Below are 23147 nucleotides of genomic sequence, written 5' to 3' on the forward strand. Positions count from 1 at the left end.
AGTAAAATTGAGCTGCTAAAGTGAATGGAAGGTGTTAATGAAGTGTAAGCCTTCTTATTACCTACTGGGAGTAAAAGTAAAAAAAGTAAGGAGGAGCAGCCAGTACGGGGAAAGAGGCAGTGATGGCCAGTGACAGAAGATCTGTAGGAGGGATAGATTGGTGGCTGTATGGTCTACCCATTTCTACTCTTCTAAGCATCAGGAATCCTAAGCTAGGGCCCAGTGTGTAGCAGAATCCTGGACCTGGATTATGGGTGTGCAGGCCCTGTGAAGTATACAGCAACTTCCTTCCATGCATTCAGACTGAAAAGTAAAGTGTAACGTGCAGGGCTGGTGCAAGGATTTTTGACAACCTGGGCGAAACCTCATTTTGCAGCCCCCCTGGCTCCACCCCGAATCCACCTCCTTTGTCCAAGCATCGGTGTGACAGAAGGGGGCGCTAGAGGAAGCATGCGGTTGCAGTAGAGAGCACTGATCATAAAGGCACGCAGGGGATGTTTGTTTATGTTCCTTTATTTATGTCGCCTCTATAATGACACTACAGAGCGCTGCCTGAGTAACATGCAGCAAAGGCATCCTCTGCATCCCCCTGTGCACAATTTATCCAAGCAGTGTCCACTAGAGGTTATAACATTTATTAGAGAGGTATTTATAAAACAGCATTGAAAACTTACATAGCGCAGAGAGTAAGGAAACCAGAGGCCAGGCGCACTAGGCAGCAGTCTACCATGCAGAGCACACTTTTGCCTTGTGCTAAATAAAACACACACTTCATCTTAATGTAATAATGCTTCTTAAGCTAAAATTCACTCACCTTCCATTCGATTCCCATTCATTCAAATCAAGAAACATCACCACACATCTCAGTTCTCATCTCAGCATCACAGCATCACAGCAATCACTGACTGCCGACGCCCTCACAGGGTCCTTTTATTAGAAATCCCCCCAGGAAGTGATGTCACAGCATGTGATCTCCTCTATAGGAAGTGAGCTCACAGGTTGTGAGCTCCACCCAGCAGATGCCCATATATGGATTTGACAACACAGGATGTGATAATACATGATAACCCTTCCAACAGGGATATTTAAAAACATACAATACAATACAAATACAAAACAGCAGCATGATACAACAACAACATGAACACAGTTCCTGATCAGGGAAGATTATATGCAAGTTTACGCTCATGCCACCATATTTATGTTGATCAGACACAAAGGCGATAAGAGCATACATACGCTAAACCAATAATGCTTTGCAGAGCGGACACATCCCCCCCGGCGAACGTCTGTGCATCACACAGGGGCCCTTTCGCCGGCCGACATTCCCACTCCGCAAACACCCTTCTCCAAATCAGGAAGTTTATCTAAACCAGCGTCAGTCTGCCCCAGTCAGCTCTTTAGAGCGGGTTACATAGTTACATAGTTAGTCAGGTTGAAAAAAGACACAAGTCCATCCAGTTCAACCACAAAAAAAATAAACAAACAAAATAAAAAACATAGTACAATCCCATACACCCAACTCCATACCCACAGGTGATCCAGAGGAAGGCAAAATTAGGGTTGCGGGAGAATTAACACTGGGTGAAACTATGACAACACATATTAAATACATCTTGAAATTTCCACAACAATTTTTCCAACATATGTTGACTGGTTAAACATACTGAAACACACCACATCTTGATTAGTGACATCCTTTAAATTCTTCATTATGTTTTGTTAACATAAATTGGCACACCCTGCCCCAGATAAACAGTAAATGAGCAATTACTGGTTTCTAAGTGTCCAGTGTATTAATGGGCTATAACATGAATTTGTAGGACAATGATTCAATTATACTGCATTGTGCTTTAGGATTTTCATTGCATTTATAGAAAAAAAGTTCAAGCCCTTTTACTAATTGGAACATTTTGGGGGAGCATGAAGGGAATGGGAATACGGTGGGACTATAGTGCTAAAGTACATTTTCTTTAGACACATTCAAAGTGTTGTTACGCTGCTGCCATCATACGGGTAGAAAATACAAAAAAAAAAATAATAATCAAGAAAAGGCATTAATAGTATTGTGATGTAAATTTCACATACTGTAGTTATAAATAGAGAGGTTGATTAGTTAGGCGAGAAACTTGAGCTTGTCACCAAATCGTGCATTTGATCCCTGAATTGGTAATCCAAGTCAAGCCTATTGTCACCTGTGGTATCCTATATATACCACACTGTTTCTTCCATTTCAGCTCTGTCACCTTACGCATCCTCTGTATTTCTACGAGTACCATCTCCTCCCACTACACAAGGTGAGTCCATTTAAACTATGTTCTGCCTGATGAATATATACTTCTTAAGACTGATATTGCATCAAATATCAATATAAATGTATTTCTTTTCATTTTCTTTCTTTTAATTACAAAAATAATTGTATTAACTCAAATGTAATTTATGTTTGACTTACCGTACTTACTTTTTTTTTTTATTACAACCCTAAGGTACCCTGCTTCCAAATAAAATCACCAAAAACTGCTAGATTTTATGCTATCATGTATAGTTGTGCAATCTATTATCTGGAATTTGTATTTATTTTGCTTTTTTCATGAAGTTCAGAAACCAAATTGACAATATAGTAAATGAATGTTGTTAGTTATTAAAACTTAGGTGACATATGTAGACTGAAGCTGTGTTCTCCAGACTGCCTAGGGATAGCAAAGCATTTTTGTTCTTTGCTCCCAGCTTCTTGAATCCAAACAAAGAGTAAAAAGGCCAAGCTGGGTGAAATGGAGCCAGACGTTATTCTCTATAGCCAGACCCAGAGAATGAGCATTATACCAGAAGTACTCTGAGTACATAAACACTGAACCAGCCCTGGAGAGGTAGTGCAATGCAAACTTGCCTGAATTTCAAGAGTTTATCTATAATTAACTTATAATTTTAAGAGACATAAACAATTTATATGGTAGTGTAACAGGCAGAGTGGCAAATAATTGCTATTTTAATGACATTTAGGATAATGCAGAGGGTATCCTATCCTGAAAAAAAATATTCCAATTTCATAGATATTTTACTTGCATTAAAGAGTCTTTTATCTTTTTTTTTTTATCTTCTGTCCTTTATCTTTTGTTGTGCAAAAATCATAGCATTTTGTCTGCAGTTAAAAAAATGAAAAAGATAAGTTAATGATGCAACTGTAAGAAAAATAAAAAAATAAAATGGGGTTGGGACTTTGTATGAGGCATGTGGTATGCACCACCACAGGCCTCCATCCCTGTAAGGGTGTAAAAAATGGAGGGTTGGGACTTTAAATGAGATGCGATTATAGCAGTATGCGATTAAGTATATATATGGAAAATAAAAAAAAATTGTTTCCATAATGACCAAGCTCAAAAATATCAACCCAAGAAGCAATGATGCAACTGTAAATATTATATATATATATATATATATATATATATATATATATATATATATATATATATATATATATATATATATATATATATATATATATATATCCTGTAAATTATACTTTTCTTAACGTAACTCTGTTGCTGATAATGATAGTTGCTTGGCTGCTTTGCTAACCTTTATTACTATTATTATTTTATTATTATATAACTATTATTATTTATTAGCCTTTATTACTTGCTATGCCACTGATCTGCAACAAGTATACAAATCAGGAAAACTAGAGCAAGGGCAGATCTCCTAATCTACATACTGTGCTATCTCCAGGTTAGTCTTGAAGTCAGAGGGTCACCATGGTAGTCAGGACGTTTTTTTTTAGGAGAGGTCAGCAACTGCAGCCTTCCTGTTTTTGCTAACATGGTTAAGTATAATTGAGTTTTTTCAATAACAGACTGGTGAATGAATAGATCATCGTCTGGAATATAGAAAGAAGATAAAACAATTCTATTAATTTTCTATTAAATTCAACCTGGCAAACTTATTTAGCAAAGCCATTTAAAACGTATAAAATCACAAGAATCCAAAATACTAAATAACAAAAAAGAAAACAAAATGTCAAATACCAAACATTTCGTTTCAAGGTGTGTTTAGGGGTTATTTGCTTTTTTTATTGGAAATATATGGGCATATTTGTAAAGCAGTGAATGTGAAATTTACCAAACATTTACTGCAGGTGAATGTTCCTGGTACTGAATGCCACACTCACTGCTTTTACATATGCCCAATAGTGTTGCATTTCTGCATCATTATCATCCTTATTACAAATGATTGTCTACAGCACCACTGTCTTTTGGTGGAACAATTCGTTGTGAAAAGTATTTATAAATTAAATTGCACTTAATATTCACCCTATGTTTTCTGCTTACAGATTCAAAATGAGTCTCAACGACATGCTTAGTGCTTCTGACATTTCTGCTGCTCTAAGGGAGTGCCAAGGTAAAGCTTAATTGTGTAAATATTCAATTTCATTATCCAATCACATGCAGATTAAATAAGTAAACAGTGGGCTAGATTCAGATACCTTTATGCGGGCGTAGCGTATCTCCAATACGCTACGCCGCCGTAACTTTGAGAGGCGAGTATGGTATTCAGAAAGATTTTGCGGCCGAAGTTACGGCAGCGTAGCGTATTAGGGCCGGCGTAAGCCCGCCTAATTCAAATGTTGAAGCTGTGGGCGTGTTTCATGTAAATTAAGTGTGACCCCATGTAAATGACGTTTCTAACAAATGGCGCATGCGCCGTCCATGAACGTATCCCAGTGCGCATGCTCCAAATCACGTCGCAAATAGTCAATGCTTTCGACGTGAACGTAACCTACGCCCAGCCCCATTCACGGACGACTTACGCAAACAACGTAAAACGTGAAAAATTTTACGCGGTTCCGACCATGTTTTTGGTGGTTTATCTTTACGCCTGAAAACGCCTTACGTAAACAGCGTATCTTTACTGCGACGGGCAAGCGTACGTTCGTGAATAGGCGTATCTTGCTGATTTACATATTCTAGGCGCCCCTAGCGGCCAGCGTAAATAGGCAGTTAAGATACAACGGCGTAGGAGACTTACGCCGGCCGTATCTTAGCAACATTTAAGCGTATCTCAGTTTGAGCATACGCTTAAAGTTGCGTTGCCGCGGATTCGGACTTACAACGCCGTATCTACTGATACGCCCGTCGTAAGTCTATATGAATCTGGCCCATAGTCTTTTTTCCCCCAATATTGGAAAACTAAAGTGAATCCTAACACATTTTATTGTGTGAACATTCTCAAATCATTTGGTAAATCTGAATTTCTACATATATTTGAAAATAAATAAGCAGGAATAACCTTATATAATTATTTATTCATTTATTTGGCAGTTGTCAATTGTTAAAAGAAAACTTATATACATATGAGTATGAGTATCATACAATTGTACATTAAAATATAAAAACAACAGAAATAAAAATAAACAAATTGATATCTACAATAGTTTCAGATTGAAGTGAGTCTCTGTATCTGTTTAACCACTTAAGCCCCGGACCAATATGCAGCCTAAAGACCCAAGGTGTTTTTACAGTTCGGGACTGCGTCACTTTAACAGACAATTGCGCGGTCGTGCGACGTGGCTCCCAAACAAAATTGGCGTCCTTTTTTCCCCACAAATAGAGCTTTCTTTTGGTGGTATTTGATCACATCTGCGGTTTTTATTTTTTGCGCTATAAACAAAAATAGAGCGACAATTTTGAAAAAAATGCAATATTTTTTACTTTTTGCTGTAATAAATATCCCCCAAAAACATATATAAAAACATTTTTTTTCCTCAGTTTAGGCCGATACGTATTCTTCTACCTATTTTTAGTAAAAAAAATTGCAATAAGCGTTTATCGATTGGTTTGCGCAAAATTTATAGCGTTTACAAAATAGGGGATAGTTTTATTGCATTTTTTAATTTTTTTTTTTTTACTACTAATGGCGGCGATCAGCAATTTTTTTCGTGACTGCGACATTATGGCGGACACTTCGGACAATTTTGACACATTTTTGGGACCATTGTCATTTTCACAGCAAAAAATGCATTTAAATTGCATTCTTTATTGTGAAAATGACAGTTGCAGTTTGGGAGTTAACCACAGGTGGCGCTGTAGGAGTTAGGGTGCACCTAGTGTGTGTTTACAACTGTAGGGGGGTGTGGCTGTAGGAATGACGTCATCGATTGTGTCTCCCTATAAAGGGGATGACACGATCGATGCGCCGCCATAGTGAAGCACGGGGAAGCCGTGTTTACATACGGCTCTCCCCGTTCTTCAGCTCCGGGGAGCGATCGCGACGGAGCGGCTATAAACAAATAGCCGCGCCGTGGTCCCGGATCGCTCCCCGAGCGGACCCGACCTCCGCATGTAGCGGGGGGGGTCCCGGTCGGACCCCCCACCCGCTAATAGGCAAGGACGTACGTGTACGCCCATGTGCCTGTACGTGCCATATTGTGGACGTATATGTACATGCCGGGGTCGGGAACTGGTTAATTAAAACATTTTCTAATTTGTTTGCATTTCAATTATAATAATACATGCTAAAAATTATATTCATTTATATAATACATTAAATCCTTTTCGAACTTCCACTATATATTTTTTAAATTACATTGGCCTACACTACATAGTTTACTTTTTAAATATTTGAAATTATTTCAAAATAATTTAACAAGAATTTTGAAAAGTTAAGCTGTTTTTTTTGTATTTTTGACACTTGAAAATTTGATTTCAAGATAGTAGTTTGGCTGCAAAACCCCACAGTTGAATATAAAAGGCCTCCATGAATAGTCAGAAGAGCATTACATGGCCATTTAAATCCCAGTATCACACTGGGGTTGATTTACTAAAAGCAAATAGACTTTGCAATTTGCAAAGTGCAATTGCCCTCTGCAAGTGCAGCTGCTCCAGGAGCTTAATAAATTAGCAGAAGGTCTGCTGACTTCCATCATCCAATCTTGTGCAAGCAAAAATTATTAGGGATGCACCGATTATCGGCGGCCGATACATATCGGCCGAAAATAGCCTTTTTGGGTCCCTGCCGAAACACAGCAAAATTGCCGATAATAAAGCTGTGGGTGAAACCATTTTTTACCAGAGGGGGGCAATGTTCCTATGCACACGCAGATCCACACTTTGGCCGCCAGACCTGTACATAGCGCGAGCAGCGGCAGTGGCACTGTACAAATTGTGTGCCGACTGCCGATCGCGCTCCACCGTGTCCTCCTAGCTCCTATTTCTTACATTTTGGACTCCCCCTATGGGGGAGTCTCTTGGTGTAGTCCAGCGGCGTGAGCGGCGTGACGTCACGGCCTGGAGGCGAGGGAGGCTTTGGAGCGCGCAGGGAGCTGTGTCGGACGGAGCCTGTGAGTGTGAACCTACGAGGAACCTTGCAGTGTACTCAGTTAAAAAAGTAAGCAAACAGCACACAACCTATAAGAAATTAAGTTTTACAAACTGTGTTCATGTTAAATGGCTAGTTCCGGGGGGGGGGGGCGGATCTTGTGGGGTAAGTGGTTAACTGACCAGATAAAAAAAAAAAATGATCTACCATTTTTTCACAGTGGCACAGTGAGGCTGCAATTGATATTTTTTTTGGTAGTCAGATAAGGCAAGCATGGCTCAATAACACAAACGTTTTTTTTTAAAAAACGTTTGTGTGTTATTGAGCCATGCTTGCCTTATCTGACTACCAAAAAAAACATTAATTGCCGCCTCACTGTGCCATCACATACAGCCAATGTGCCCATCAAACGCAGCCACTGTGCTATCACATGCAGCCACTGTGCCATCAAACGCAGCCACTGTGCCATCAAACGCAGCCACTGTGCCATCAAACGCAGCCACTGTGCCATCAAACGCAGCCACTATAACCATTAATTATTGCCACTGCCAGTTTGCCCCATCAATTGCCGCCAGTGTGCCCATCAATTGCTGCCAGTGTGCCCATCAATTGCCACCACTGTGCCCATCAAATGCAGCCACTGTGCTATCACATGCAGCCACTGTGCCAACACACGTCGCCACTGTGCCCATCAAACGCAGCCACTGTGCCATCAAACGCAGCCACTATAACCATTATTATTGCCACTGCCAGTTTGCCCCATCAATTGCCGCCAGTGTGCCCATCAATTGCCGCCACTGTGCCCATCACACGCAGCCACTGTGCCCATCACACGCAGCCACTGTGCCATCCCACGCAGCCACTGTGCCATCCCACGCAGCCACTGTGCCATCCCACGCAGCCACTATGCCACTGCCAACACACGCAGCCACTGTGCCCATCAAACGCAGCCACTGTGCCATCACATGCAGCCACTGTGCCAACACACATCGCCACTGTGCCAAAAAAAATGAAATAGGGGGAAAACAAAGAAAAGTCATTTTCGGTTTCGGTTTCGGTTTCGGACTGAATTTTTTTTTTATTTCGGTTTCGTTTCGGTTCTGAAATTTCCATTTCGGTGCATCCCTAAAAATTATTATTTTTTATTTTCCTTCCACGTGATTGGGTACCCTTTGCAAAGTGAAGCCTTACCTCATTTTCTAAGCTCTGGAGCAACTGCACTTGCAGAGTGCAACTACACTTTGCAAAGTGCAAAATCCATTTGCCTTTAATAAATCAACCCCACTGTTTACAAGTCATCTTTTATGTAATCTTTAAGAGAAACTATAATGGTTGTGTGTGAGTTTTCTTTTGAAGTAGTTTATACATTTGAAGTGTTTTTATGTTGTTTCAACGTGTAATTAAGCTTGTATGAGACAAATGTAGGATGATTTGATGATGATTAAAATGATTATTATTATTATGATTTGCAGCCTATAGGCAAAATAGTACTATGCCCATTGGTATCTTTCATCACTAATTTCAGTACAGGCTTTCAGACCTTGGTGGCCCTAGTACTGGTTTCCACTTCAGCTACCAAAACTCTGTATATTAAAAAATATACAGCAACCAAAATTAGTTATTTAGCAAAATAAAAGCACAAACTTTCCTTGTAAGCACAAAAAAACCAGCAAATTCGATCTTTTTTATACTGTTTGTGAGATACTAATAAAAATCAGGGTCCAAATGAATCAAAAGAGTCGAGCATCCAAATATTCTTACATTTCAAACAATGACCTACAACCAGTATCATTTGAGCCTTCGTATGGTTCTCAGCTTGTTCTGTTGTTGCTTTCACAATTCTCTTTGCAGAAATTCACCAAACATTGCTGCGTTAATTCTATTGACAGCATTGTCTGTCAATAATATTCTGTGCCAAAGCTATTGACGATGCTCTGTTAATGCTGTTGACAGATTGTATCATATATGTAATGTTTTATTTGCCCATAGTTGCATTTTTATGTTTCTTTTTAGCATAGAGTATGAAAAAGTCTTCTAAATCTCTACACAATATTCCCATAACTGTATTGGTGAAGTTCCATTACCAGTGGTATGCATTGTCAGTGGGTCATGCTAGCTGGGTGGTCACAATAACCAAGTATTTATAATACCCCAGAGTAGACCAGGAGTCACAGTACCTGAGGAATATAAGAAATTGCATAGCGGGCATCATGATCCTAGTCAAGCGCCGGGCTCGAAACACAATAATAACTTCTACTTTTGTTTGTTAACATTAATATATGAAAATCTAACCCCTTTATAAACCCATCCCTTTCAGCAATGAGTTGGTTCAACGGTTTTATTCTTATATAAAAAATTAGATATCTGGTACAGCACTCCCCACTAGTACTGCATAGTAAAATACACTGATAATCTATAATACAACACACTAAGAGCCCACTACATGTGAGATTTAATTTTTATTTAATGTGTGTTTTTTTTATAATATATTGATATTTTTAAGGTGCATTGTTTTTTTTCTCTAAGGCCTCGAACACACGGACGGACTGTCCGCTGAAATCGGTCCGCCGGACCGTTTTCAGCGGACATGTCCGCCCGGAGATTTCTGTCTGATGGTTGTACACACCATCAGACAGAAATCCGCGCGTACACAATACGCGGTGACGTGGCCGCGCCATCGCCGCGACGATTAGGCGGCAACGTGCGTGGCCCTGGAAGGTCAATGCTTCCACGCATGCGTCGAATCACTTTGACGCATGCGAGGGATGGCGGCCGAGCGGACATGTACGGTGAGTCTGTACAGACGACCGAACATGTCCGACAGACAGGCTGCCAGCGGACATGTTTCTTAGCATGCTAAGAAATTTTTGTCCGCTGGAAAACGGTCGGCTGGACAAATGTCCGCTGGAAACCTGTCCGGTCGGCCGTACACACGACCGAACATGTCTGCTGAAACTGGTCCGCGGACCAGTTTCAGCAGACATGTTCGGTCGTGTGTACGAGGCCTCACAGTAATTACCTCTTATTGCTCACCAGTCTTTAATCTAGTACAGTGATTCTCAACCAGGGTTCAGTGGAACCCTAGGGTTCCTCCAGAGGTTGCTAGGGGTTCCTTCAGCATTGGGCAATTTCTACCGCTCCATTGAACGTTTTAGCTATTTGTAAGGAGGTAATTCTTCCCTATGACTACAAGTGTAAGGACCATTCTTCCCACTGACCATCACACCAAGGTATCATGAATTGTAGATTTCTCATTTTTAGCAGGGGTTCCCACGAGACCAGAGAACTATTTCAAGGGTTCCTCTGTGTTGAAAAGGTTGAGAAAGGCTGATCTAGTATGTAAGAGATGAAGTCTTTAAAAATAGATTGTGATATGTTGTTTGGTTCGCTATTATTAAGGCCCTGTATGGTTGAAACACCCTGTCTTCAATAAAATGTATTTTGCACTGGAAATTACTGGGTGGCAACTACTACAATATAGCTAACATAATTCTGCACTTTTTTTTAGCTCCTGACACCTTCAATTACAAGAAATTTTTCCAAACTTGTGGGCTGACTAAAAAAACTGCCAGCCAAGTGAAAGATGCCTTCCGGATTTTAGATGATGATCAGAGTGGATATATCGAAGAGGAAGAGCTCAAGTAAGATAATATTATAGTAATATCATGTTATTAATTTGTTTCACAAAAGTTTTTATTGAGATTTAAAGGTATAAAGTACAAATAGTATATACAGTTTTTGAGTATTTACAACATTTTAAATATGATTCATCATACATACACTATATTACCAAAAGTATTGGGACGCCTGCCTTTCACACGTCTTAGTCCATAGGGTTCAATATTGAGTTGGCCCTCCCTTTGCAGCCATAACAGCTTCAACTCTTCTGGGAAGGCGACATGCCCACAAGGTTAAGGAGTGTCTATGGGAATGTTTGACCATTTTTCCCGAAGCGCATTTGTGAGGTCAGGCACTGATGTGGACAAGAAGGCCTGGCTCGCAGTCTCCACCAAATCATTTGGTGGAAGGGGTTTTATGGTGTGGGTCTTTCTTTCAGGGGTTGGGCTTGGCCCCTTAGTTCCAGTGAAGGGAACTCTTAAGTCATCAGCATACCAAAACATTTTGGACACTTTCATGCTCCCAATTTTGTGGGAACAGTTTGGGGATGGTACCTTCCTGTTCAATCTCCTTCAACCTCCGGAAGAATCGCGTTCAGGATAAGAAAGGTTTTCACTGCCAGTAACAAAACCACAGCAAAATCGTGGTGCCGAAGTTTGCGTTTTTTCCCTCTGCCACAGTGAATGTGGGCAGTGTGTACATGAAACCTTACATGAAGTGGGAACGGTTTTCTGGGGTTACATCTTGGCTAGCCCACAGTGATTGGAAGCCGTGAGATTTGTGGGATAATCTAACATATACAAAATGATAAAAAGAATAAAACACAGTACTACAACGTGAGTCAGCATATGCCTTTCAGGATGTTTGCAAATTTTGTGACAAAGTTGGATAAAATTGTAGAGCTACATGTTACAGCTTAGGCCTGTGTGAAGGGCCGTCTTCCCTTAGGCTGATTGCACAGACCTCCCTGCTCATCCCTGTCTGATCAGACCAGTACCCCATCTGCATGGATGTGCACTCCAGGATGTGTGTGGAGGTTGATGCAGCTGGGCACATGTCATTGATTTCAACAGACTGTCTGCATTCCCCTGCATGGAACATCTGTGCATCCCAGACTCCATAGGTATGCGCAGCCTATAGCATTAGGGTGTGCACCCCAAAGCTCAAACACATATGCATGTGTGTATATACTGACATTGCCAGTAGAGCATTGCATGGTGTCATTAGAGCAATGGATGGTGTCAGTAAGGCAGAGACTGGTGTCAGTAGGGCAGAGATTGCTGCCAGTAGGGCAGTGGACAGTGTCAGATGTTTTTCTATTTAAAAAAAAAATTATAATAAAAAAAAAAAAATTGGGGGTGAAAAAATCAGGGGGAATATGTGCCCCATGGGGTAATTAGGTTGTGACCAGGCACACCTGGCACACCCTGTGCGCACGCCTATGCCAGATGCCTGAAGATAACCCGTCACACAGGCATACCTATACACCTTGCTTATACCTTGAACATGTACTTGTGTTTTGCGAAAAGTGTCACTTGGAACCCTCTTGTAAAATAAAGGCTACTGCCTGGAGTTCAGACATTTCATTATACAATGGTACTCCCTCATACAGTGGTAACACTGCATGAAGTATTAATAACCTATAGTATATCATTTCTCAGTATACCAATATACATTCTCAATAAACTGTATTAGCTGATATTTCTGCAGCTGCCAAAACAGTGGCCCCAAATATAAACTGGCTTCCAGAGAACTCAATTCTGAGCACAATAACACTATTATCAGGTTCATCATTTAACAGGCTATAGATGGTGTGATTTTCATTCCTGCAACCACAGGTCACTCGATTCTCCCATCAACACAATTAGTGTTTATGGGGGGATCCCTCCCATGTTCTTCCAGCAGGGGTAGGGGTGCAGGGAGCCATCCCTTCTCGGAGAACACAGGGGTTATTTCTAGCGGCTGTAGCCCCAGGCAAAAAAATCCCATGCAGATAATCCAATATGCTGGTTGTACCCAAGTTGATCGATCAACCGACTTGGGTACATTCAGCCTGCCCATAGATGGTTTGAATCTGGGCCGACCCCTGATGAACAGGTCAGCATAACACAATGCGAATTGGCCATAAATCCTATTGATGTGAAATAAGCTAAATGTGACCTAGCCAATTTATAATATGGGTCTTCTTCTTCCATAGGTTTTTCCTTCAGCGTTTTGATCCAAGCTGCCGAGAACTAACAGTCTCTGAAACCAGAGATTTTATGGCTGCCGCGGACCATGACAAAGATGGGAAAATTGGAGCCGAGGGTGAGTGGTATAATGCAGTGTTACCTTGTGCCAAGCGCGTTATGATGTTGACATAATTAATTGTAGTTGCAACGCAACTATCTAGTGTATGGTCAGCATTACACTTGCTTTAAAATGTTTTTCCACTTTTGCAACCAATTTGGAATCAGATCTACATTATATTTGTCATATGTTCTCATTTACAATACATAATTAAAAAAATCTAACAAAATTCTGATAACACCAGCACTGCAAATCCTCCTTCTCTTATTTTACAAAGGGAGTGGGGAGTTGTGTTTGCCATAATTAACCCTGTTTGTGCTGTAACTTTGGGCGCAAGTTCTGTATTCAGAAAGAACTTGCGCTCTTAGTTACGGCGGCGTAACGTATGTGTGGCAGTGTAAGCCCGCCTAATTTAAATGGGGATGTTGGGGGCATGTCTTATAAAAATTTTACTTGACCCTGCGTTTTTTACATTTTTTTTGAACGGCGCATGCGCCGTCCGTAAAATATCCCAGTATGCATTGCTCTAAATTACACCGCAAGGACGTATTGGATTCGACGTGAACGTAAATGACGTACAGCCCTATTCGCAAACGACTTACGCAAACGACGTAAAATTTCAAAACTCGGCGCGGGAACGACGGCCATACTTAACATTAGCTACGCCTCACATAGCAGGGGTAACTATACGCCGAAAAAAGCCTAACGTAAACGACGTAAAAAATTGCGCCGGCCGAACTTACGCTTCTGAATCGCCGTATCTACCTAATTAGCATATTCCTTGCGTAAACATACGGAAGCGCCACCTAGCGGCCAGCCTGAAAATGCAGCCTAAGATACGACGGTGTAAGACACTTACACCTGTCGGATCTTAGGGATATCTATGCGTAACTGATTCTCTGAATCAGGCGCATAGATACGACCTCCCGCACTCAGAGATACGACGGCGTATCAGGAGATACGCCGTCGTATCTTGTATCTGAATCTGGCCCTGTCTGTCTTAAAGTGGTTGTAAACCCATCCAAAAAAAGACAAAGACATAATGAACCGGAAGGCATTGCATACTAGCTCAATATATAATACTTACCTTAGATCGAAGCTGGTGCAGCAGACCCCCTACACCGCTGTCACCGGCAACATGTCTCCAGAATGTTACTTCTGGGTTCGCGGGTTCCGGCGCTGTGATTGGCTGGAGCCGCGATGACCTCACTCCCACGCATTGCACTCGGGAGCCACCGAGCACGGCACATCAGCTGAAGCAAAGGCACGAACGAGCCGTTTCTTCAGTGCGCACGTGCCGATGACGTTAGCACATGCTGATACAGTGGATATTTCCTAAACTATGCAGGTTCAAGAGATATCCACGGTACATACAGGCGTAGCTCCCAACTGTCCCAACTTATTTTGAGGGACTGCCCCTGATTTGTCCCTCTGTCCCTCATTTCTCCTCATTTGTCCCTCATTTTGGTCAGATCTATATAGTCGTATATAAAATGCACTTTTTATCTTTCAAAAAGTGTTTCCCAGTGCTAAACCTTTCATCCAATGTCTAAATTTCTGCATTTGTACATTTTAAAAGCCAATATAATGGAATAGTAGTGGTAAAAAAAAGTTTTTTTTTTGGTTAATTCTCCTTTAAGGGGGTGTAGCAGGGGGCGTGTTATGCCTACATACGTTTGAAAGAGGAAGATTTGAAATAATGCAGGAAACAGCAGTAGAAGGGACACATCATTTTGATCATTTTTGAAGTTATGTCCCTTGTGCTGATTTTTTATTTATTTTTTGGCTAAACTTAGGTTTTAACTACTTGCCGACCGCCCACCGCCGTTATACGTCATCACTTTAGAGATGAATATCTCGGTAACGGTAGCAGCTGCTGCCACAATCGAGATATTCATCTCTTCTGTGGGCGGCCGTGTTAACGATAATGGCGGTCTCCGCGGCGAATTCGCCGCGAGATCGCTGTTATCGGTGGCGGGAGAGGGGCCCCCCCCCTCCCGCCGCTGTTCCGCGCCCTCCGCCGCTTACCGGAGCCGTCGGTAGCGGCGGAGGAGATCGCGACCATCCGGCAGCTGAGCGGGGACGAGACTAAAGGAAAAATCTCCTTCGCCCGTCCCCATAGCTCCGCTGGGCGGAAGTGACGTCAAAACGTCAGTCCCGCCCAGCGTCTTAAAGAAACATTTTTTTTTTTGTCATTTGAAAAAATGACATTTCCAATTTTTTTTTTTTTTTTTGCATTTAAGCCTAAATATGAGATCTGAGGTCTTTTTGACCCCAGATCCCATATTTAAGAGGACCTGTCATGCTTTTTTCTATTACAAGGGATGTTTACATTCCTTGTAATAGGAATAAAAGTGATAATTTTTTTTTTTTTTTTTTCAGTGTTAAAAATTGTAAAATAAATAAAAATAAATGCGAAAAGCAAAAAAAAATTTTTTTAAAGCGCCCCGTCCCGACGAGCTCGCGCGTAGAAGCGAACGTATACGCGAGTAGCGCCGACATATGAAAACGGTATTCAAACCACACAAGTGAGGTATCGCCGCGATCGTTAGAGCGAGAGCATTAATTTTAGCCCTAGGCCTACTCTGTAACTCAAAAAATGCAACCTGTAGAATTTTTTAAACGTCGCCTATCAAGATTTTAAAGGGTAAAAGTTTGACGCCATGCCACGAGCGGGCGAAATTTTTAAGCGTGACATGTTGGGTATCATTTTACTCGGCGTAACATTATCTTTCACAATATATAAAAAAATTGGGCCAAATTTATTGTTGTCTTATTTTTTCATTTAAAAAAAGTGAATTTTTTCCAAAAAAAGTGCGCTTGTAAGACCGCTGCGCAAATACGGTGTGACAAAAAGTATTGCAATGACTTCCATTTTATTCTCTAGGGTGTTAGAAAAAAAATATATATAATGTTTGGGGGTTTTAAGTAATTTTCTAGCAAAAAAAAATGGTTTTGTCTCGTAAACACCGACTCTGAAAAACAGGCCCGGGGCTAAAGTGGTTAAAAGTCTGTAAACTTTAAAGCTGAATTCTTCAATTCTTATGAACAAATTACTATTGATTTTGTAAGAAATCTTGTAGGACCGCTCTCTGTGCTCTTTGCCTGTGTTTCTCGCTTATCAGTTACATTGCTCCCATTTACAGTATCTTTGAGGACTACAGAACCTGTCCCGCTATGACTGTTATGTGTCCTGTAGTCCTGTCCTGGGTTGACAACACTTCTCCTTCATAGAAACAGTGCAGTGAACCAGAAACAGTCACCCTAGGACATGTGTTACTGGCGGGATCTAACGGGGAAAATGAAGGAAAAAAACCTGAGGGCACATTAACACTAGCTTTTCTCTCGGAAGAGCAATCAGAATTTGGATTCCTCTCTAGAGAGCATTGGACAGGCAAAGCGCAAAGCAACCATGTGCATTGTATGCAGTTGTGGGGCTCTTGCAGTGTGGCCCATTCACTTCAATGGGTTGCGTATGACAGGTGTTATTCCCACCGACAGCAACAGAGGGTATAATTCCTGCCGCAGCTGCAAAGCATCAAGACCATGGCATGTGTACCCTGCCTGCTGCCTCTGCAGCTTAAAGTGGAGTTCCACCAAAAAATGGAACTTCCACTTTTTGGAATCCTTCCCCCTCCAGTGTCACATTTGGCACCTTTCAGGGGGAGGGGGGAGCAGATACCTGTGCAATACAGGTATTTGCTCCCACTTCCTGGCATAGATCACCGCGGTGATCGCAGTGACCTACGTCATGTCCAGCGCCTACACTGTCCTCCCCCGCTGTCTTCTGGGAAACACACAGGTCTCAGAAGACAGCAGGAACCAGTGAGGATGCGCAGCGCGACTCGCGAATGCGCAGTAGGGAACCAGGAAATGAAGCCGCAAGGCTTTATTTCCTGATTTCCTCACAGAGGATGGTGGCGGGGGCAGCCGAGAGCCGAGCGATTGATCGGCTTCAGCTGCCGACATCGCGGGCACCCTGGACAGGTAAGTGTCCATTTATTAAAAGTCAGCAGCTGCAGTATTTGTAGCTGCTGGCTTTTAAAAAAAAATAGGCGGATCTTGCTTTAAAGAGGAGTGGTAAAAACCACAGCTTAACCCCAGTGTTTCACCACCCCCTAACTGCTACTGTGAGCAAGCCATAAAATAGAGAATCTAATGCACCCACCACATCTAAGGACTAGAAAGCAGAAATATATGTGTGTATGAAGTGTTTGTTCTTGGGTTCAGTTACCCTTTCTAGGAATATGAATAGGAAATTGAAATAGCTACACATTTATGTAGTACAAGTTCAATATATTTTTTTAAATAATAATGTGATTTTGACACTTAACTAAACAATTCTGTCTGTTGGATTTGTAGAGTTTCAGGAAATGGTTCATTCATAGAAGCCTACAAATTCTGGTGGTATACACAACAAAGTGATCGTATAATGGAAACAAGACAATTAAATCCAGGACGTTGTGCTTCACCTTGGCTGTCTCTATCACAAGCCCGGACATATGAGCGAGGCTGGAAAAAAGATTTACCACTTTGGTGGAACAGATTATGGGTGTTTCTTCATGTGACATGCACTAACCGTTACTAAATGTCCTAACAATCCAATAAAACCCTACATACAATGAAATGACTGTGCTTTGCTGTGTATTTCTTTTTAACCGACAGTCATACAAATTACTCCTGAAGTACCGTATATTCTTATACAAACTAGCAACTCAAAATAAAGATTAGCACCAGTAGAACAGATGAATGTGTGGTTGAGACCAGGGGCGGACTGACCATTCAGGCACTCGGCACTGCCCGAGGGCCCCATGCCACTAGGGGGCCCCATCAGGGTTGCCAGCCTCAGTAAAACCAGGGACAGTATTAAAAAATCTGTGTTTTAAAAAAAAATCCCAAGATTATAGCTGCCCCGCCTCTCCAGTACCTTTTCAGTGTGTGTATGTGTATTCTGTGTGTGTATGTGTATTCTGTGTGTGTATGTATACTGTGTATGTATACTGTATGTGTATACTGTGTATGTATATTGTATGCGTGTGTGTATACTGTGCGGCCCCATAATCTATTGCCTGGGAGCCCCATAATCTCCTATTGCCCGGGGGTCCCATGAGTTGTCAGTCCGCCCCTGGTTGAGACAAATTTACATGAAATTCTAAGGATTTGAAGAATATTGAATATTGTAAAAGAAAACGTTATCTTCAGTGGAATCCTTAAGTCAGAAGAATCAGTAGGTCCAGAGAAATAGGCAAATCAGTAGATAGAAGGTCTTCTCTATGATTAAGCCCCATGGATGCGACGAAACATGTCAGAGGAGTGTAGTCAGGATAAATCTAGGCTGAAGCCATGTCTTCACCCTTCTGTATAGTGGCTGGGCTCCAGTGCGTGGTATTTCCACCTTCTGTCTTCTGATTTGCCTCGACTGGATGAGCTTTTTGAACGCACCCATTTTCTGCTTTGCACTGCAAGGGGAAGCTTTGTAGTGCTTTGGGCGACTCTCTAAGTTCTTTGCATATGGGTCACAGAAATATAGGCAGTTGAAGTTTTGTAGACGTTTAGCTGGATTCAGGTAGGCGGGCGCATCCTTGCGGCGGCGTAGCGTATCGTATTTACACTACGCCGCCGTAAGTTAGCAAGGCAAGTACTGTATTCACAAAGTACTTGCCTGCTAAGTTACGGCGGCGTAGCGTAAATGGGGCCGGAGTAAGCGCGCCTAATTCAAACGAGGATGCGGGGGGCGTGTTGTATGTAAAATAACTGTGACCTGACGTGATTGACTTTTTTTTACGAACGACGCATGCGCCGTCCGTGTACATATCCCAGTGTGCATTGCGGCAAAGTACACAGCACGGACGTATTGGTTTCGACGTGGACGTAAATTACGTTCAGCCCTATTCACGGAAGACTTACGCAAACGACGTAAAATTTTCAAATTTCGACGCGGGAACGACGGCCATACTTAACATTACTAGTCAAGCTATTTGATGGAATAACTTTACGCCTGAAAATGCCTTACGTAATCGGCGTATCTGTACTGCGTCGGCCGGGCGTACGTTCGTGAATAGGCGTATCTAGTGATTTACATATTCTACGCCGAACGCAATGGAAGTGCCACCTAGCGGCCAGCCTAAAAATTACACTTTAAGATACGACGTTGTAAGACACTTACGCCGCTCGTATCTTAGCCTAATTTAAGCGTATCTGGTTACCAAAATACGCTTAAATTTGCGTCGGCGCAGATTCAGACTTAGGCTGGCGTATCTACTGATACGCCAGCCTAAGTCTTTCTGAATCTGCCTAGTTGTCTACAAGGCTAGGTTTTAAATGGCTTGGAGTGCCACTGCCTATACATCAGTCCTAACATCCAGCCCATTTCTGGACATGACTTCAGATAAGGGCTTAGTCTTCTCACAGCTCATAGCAATCTTTGATCTGATTTGGATGCTAATGAAACAAGATTTGAACAATCCCTGCCATGAGTGGAAAGACCCTCTTAAATGAGAACTCCAGTAAAGATAAAAATCACAAAAAAAAAAATCAAAAACTTTATTTAACAATGCAAAAAAAGGAAAAGTTTTAGGCTGGGTTCACATTATTGCAAATTGGATGCGTGTTCCCTGTATCCAATTCGCCATAGCAGGAGATTTTGACTGGCTCTCTATGGAGCCGGTTCACATATCTCTGCCGTAGCTCCAGTGCGAATTTGCGCAGGAGCCCTGTGTGTCTTTTGATCCGTATTAGGTCCAAATTCAGCCAAAAAGTCAGGCTGAAATAAGACCTGAAACAGTGAACGGGGGATGCCCTGGACCCCTGCTGTGAGCTGCATGCGAAGATAGTGTAAACCCAGCCTGAACGGAAGTTCTTGGTAAAGAAAAAAATTTTTTGTTGAAAACAAATATTTTACCCCTGCACTCTGATCTGGATAGATGGGAAAGTCCCATACACTTTCTATTGGGGAAGCGAAAAGGTGGAGAGGGTGTTGGGGGGGGCAGGGGGGGGGGGGGTGGTTGGTGATCAACTACAGTAGGAAATAAGCTGGTTCACAGAATAACAGGATGGGATGTATGTGAAATACCAAAGAATGCGGTTGCAGAGTTTTAGAGGAACATCTTTTTTTTGGCTGGCTGTATCTTCACTCCTGTCTGAAGCCCAATTAATGGGCATTCCGGTATAGGGGGACTTTCTTATACTATTAAAGGGGTTGTAAACCCTTGAAAAAAAACCCATCAAGACAAAGCCATAATGCATTAGTATGACTAGCATACTAGCTCATTATGCATTACTTACCTTAGAATCGAAGCCCCCAAAGCCGTCCTCGTCTCCCCCTCCGACCACAGATATCTCTTCACAGATACCCGGAAGGTTACTTCCGGGTATCGCCGCTCCGGCGCTGCGATTGGCCGGAGCGGCGATAACGTCAGGCAAATACAGCATGGGCCGTAGACAACGTGTAGGTTTAGGAGATAATGCAAACACCAACAGGTAAGCCTTAATCTAGGCTTACCTGTAGGTGTTACTTTCGGGTGGGGGTTTACAACCACTTTAAGGCCTTGTACAGACGACCGAACATGTCCGATGAAAACGGTCCGTGGACCGTTTTCATCGGACATGTCTGCTGGGAGGTTTTGGTCTGATGTGTGTACACACCATCAGACCAAAATCCCCGCGGACAGAGAACGCGGTGACGTAGAAGACACCGACGTTCTCTGACACGGAAGTTCAATGCTTCCACGCATTCAGCAGGTGGTTGCTAGTAAACATATTGGGCACTGTCAGCTTTATCACACAACAAGGGCTCTGCATGTTCATTCTTAATAGTCAAAGATCACTTAGTGTTGTTGGGCTGCGATTTTTATGTGGCTAATTTTAAACATACACAGCCCTCACAGATAGATCACACAGCCCCACAGAGCTAAGTGATCTTTTATTATGAATAAACAATCAGCGGTGTGGGGGGACAGTGTCATGTATGATACCGATACTGCCCTGTGTAGTAAAAGATTACCTCATGCTCTGGGGCTGTGTGATCTATCTGCTAGGGTTGTGTATGCGTACAAACAGCTACAGATAGACATACTAATTTTCTAGCACTATGGTTAGAAAGCTGTGAGCAAACTGTGTGACCATGTGCTACATGCATTTAGTCCCCTGGGGGTTTAAATAAAACTTTGAACATTTTGTTGAGGCTTCTTCTTAAAGCTTCTTGTGTGACATGAGTTTTCATACACTTCTGTGTTGCAGTCTCCTGTGTTAAACTCAGCACAGGCTATAATAGGCAAGAGGAGGGTTGAAGGTGGACGTGCACATTATTTGTCCAATAAATGGCAGCTTCCCTCAAAATTGTAGTTTTCATTTGTTGTGGTTTCTGGCAAGTTGGATCACATGCTGGCTTCTTACACCATATATCTAACTCTATTGACTCCAGTGGAGCAGCATCCCCACCAAAATTCCTAGTCCCCTTTACAGAGACAATTGAGTACTGTTTCTGATGTTTTTTTATTTGCACTAACATATAATTTTTCAGGACAAGCTCTCGGGGTATGTCCCCTTCTTCTAGGTCCTAGCAGTACTAATTCACAAACATTTTAGCAGAATGTTAAAAAGACAATCACTGAGGGAAGGACAAAATCAAACGATAGTGTTGTGCTCCAAAATGGTTTGCCTGTAGAATAGAACAGAAAGTGGGGAAATACAGCTGCAAATAAAATTGCCTTTAGCCCCTTTACAGCCTAGTAACCCATATGCGCAGGGATCACAAAGACTGAGTTGCCAAAAACAGCTCTTGACCCTAGCACCAAAGTCAAAAGTCTCGGGGTCTTCTTTGACACCAACATGACAATGGATGCACAAATAGGGTCAGTAGTCAGCGGATCACACCATCTGCTAAGCTTATTACGCAGACTAATCCCATTCATTCCTAAAGAAGACATAGCAGTCGTGGTGGGAACAATTGTTAACACCAGGCTGGACTATGCAAATGCCCTCTATCTCGGACTCCCAAAGTACCAAATCACGCGCCTGCAGGTCGTTCAGAACACGGCCGCGCATCTGGTAACTGGAAAAAAAACATGGGAATCAATCTCCCCATCACTGAGAAGCCTTCATTGGCTACCAGTGAAAGACAGAATCGCTTTCAAAGCACTATGTCTAACGCATAAGTGTATTTGGGGAAATGCCCCCCAATACCTATGCGACAAAATAAAAGCCTACAACCCCAATCGCGCTCTGCGATCTTTCAACCAAAATTGACTCCAAATCTCCAAAACCAGATACAAGTCCAAAGGAGAAAAAAGATTTGCTGTCCAAGGCCCTTGACTTTGGAACACTTTGTCAACCTCCATTCGGTTGGAGGAGAATCACCTAGCCTTTAGGAGAAAGATCAAAACCCACCTCTTCTGAGCTCAAGGGAGAAGTGCTCAAACAAGCGCCCAGAGGCGATTCAGTTCGCATGTGTAGCGCTATATAAGTTTTTCACTCACTCACTCACTCACTCACTCAAGAAAACATCAGTAGCCGGCGGAAGCAGCTTTCTGATCATGTGTTCACTGTGACAGCCAATCACAATAATCAAAAATGAAAAAAATAGAAAGAACCTAGCCGCGCACCCTGGACAATAATCAATGTAAAAAAATGTGTTAAATAACTATTTTGGGAGCAGATGGTAGTGGGACCAAAAGTCTAATAATGTGTTAAAGGAATCAAATACATTTCATACCACACTCTAAGGCCCGGATTCACATACATTGGCGCATATTTATGCCGGCGTAGCATATCGAATATACGCTACGCCGACGCAAGCACAGTATTCACAAAGCACTCGCCCCCAGTCGCTGTTAAAGATACGCTGGGTTTCCTCAGCATAAGCCAGCGTAGGTGGAAGTGGGCGTGAGCCATGCTAATGAGGCGTGACCCCATGTAAATGAGGGACTGAG

General features: G+C 42.2%; 1 protein-coding gene across 1 annotated transcript; it reads left to right on the top strand.

Moving 5' to 3' along the window:
* The first annotated feature begins 2211 nt into the window (after positions 1-2211).
* Positions 2212-17845, top strand: LOC120942635 (putative oncomodulin-2). The gene is made up of 5 exons (XM_040355602.1): positions 2212-2297; positions 4328-4395; positions 10820-10952; positions 13127-13236; positions 17581-17845. Exons 2-5 carry the CDS (start codon positions 4335-4337, stop codon positions 17604-17606), a joined length of 330 nt encoding a protein of 109 aa, XP_040211536.1. The 5' UTR covers positions 2212-2297; positions 4328-4334; the 3' UTR covers positions 17607-17845.
* The last annotated feature ends 5302 nt before the right edge of the window (positions 17846-23147 follow it).

Source organism: Rana temporaria, chromosome 6, assembly GCF_905171775.1.
Source record: "Rana temporaria chromosome 6, aRanTem1.1, whole genome shotgun sequence".
Taxonomy (NCBI): domain Eukaryota; kingdom Metazoa; phylum Chordata; class Amphibia; order Anura; family Ranidae; genus Rana; species Rana temporaria.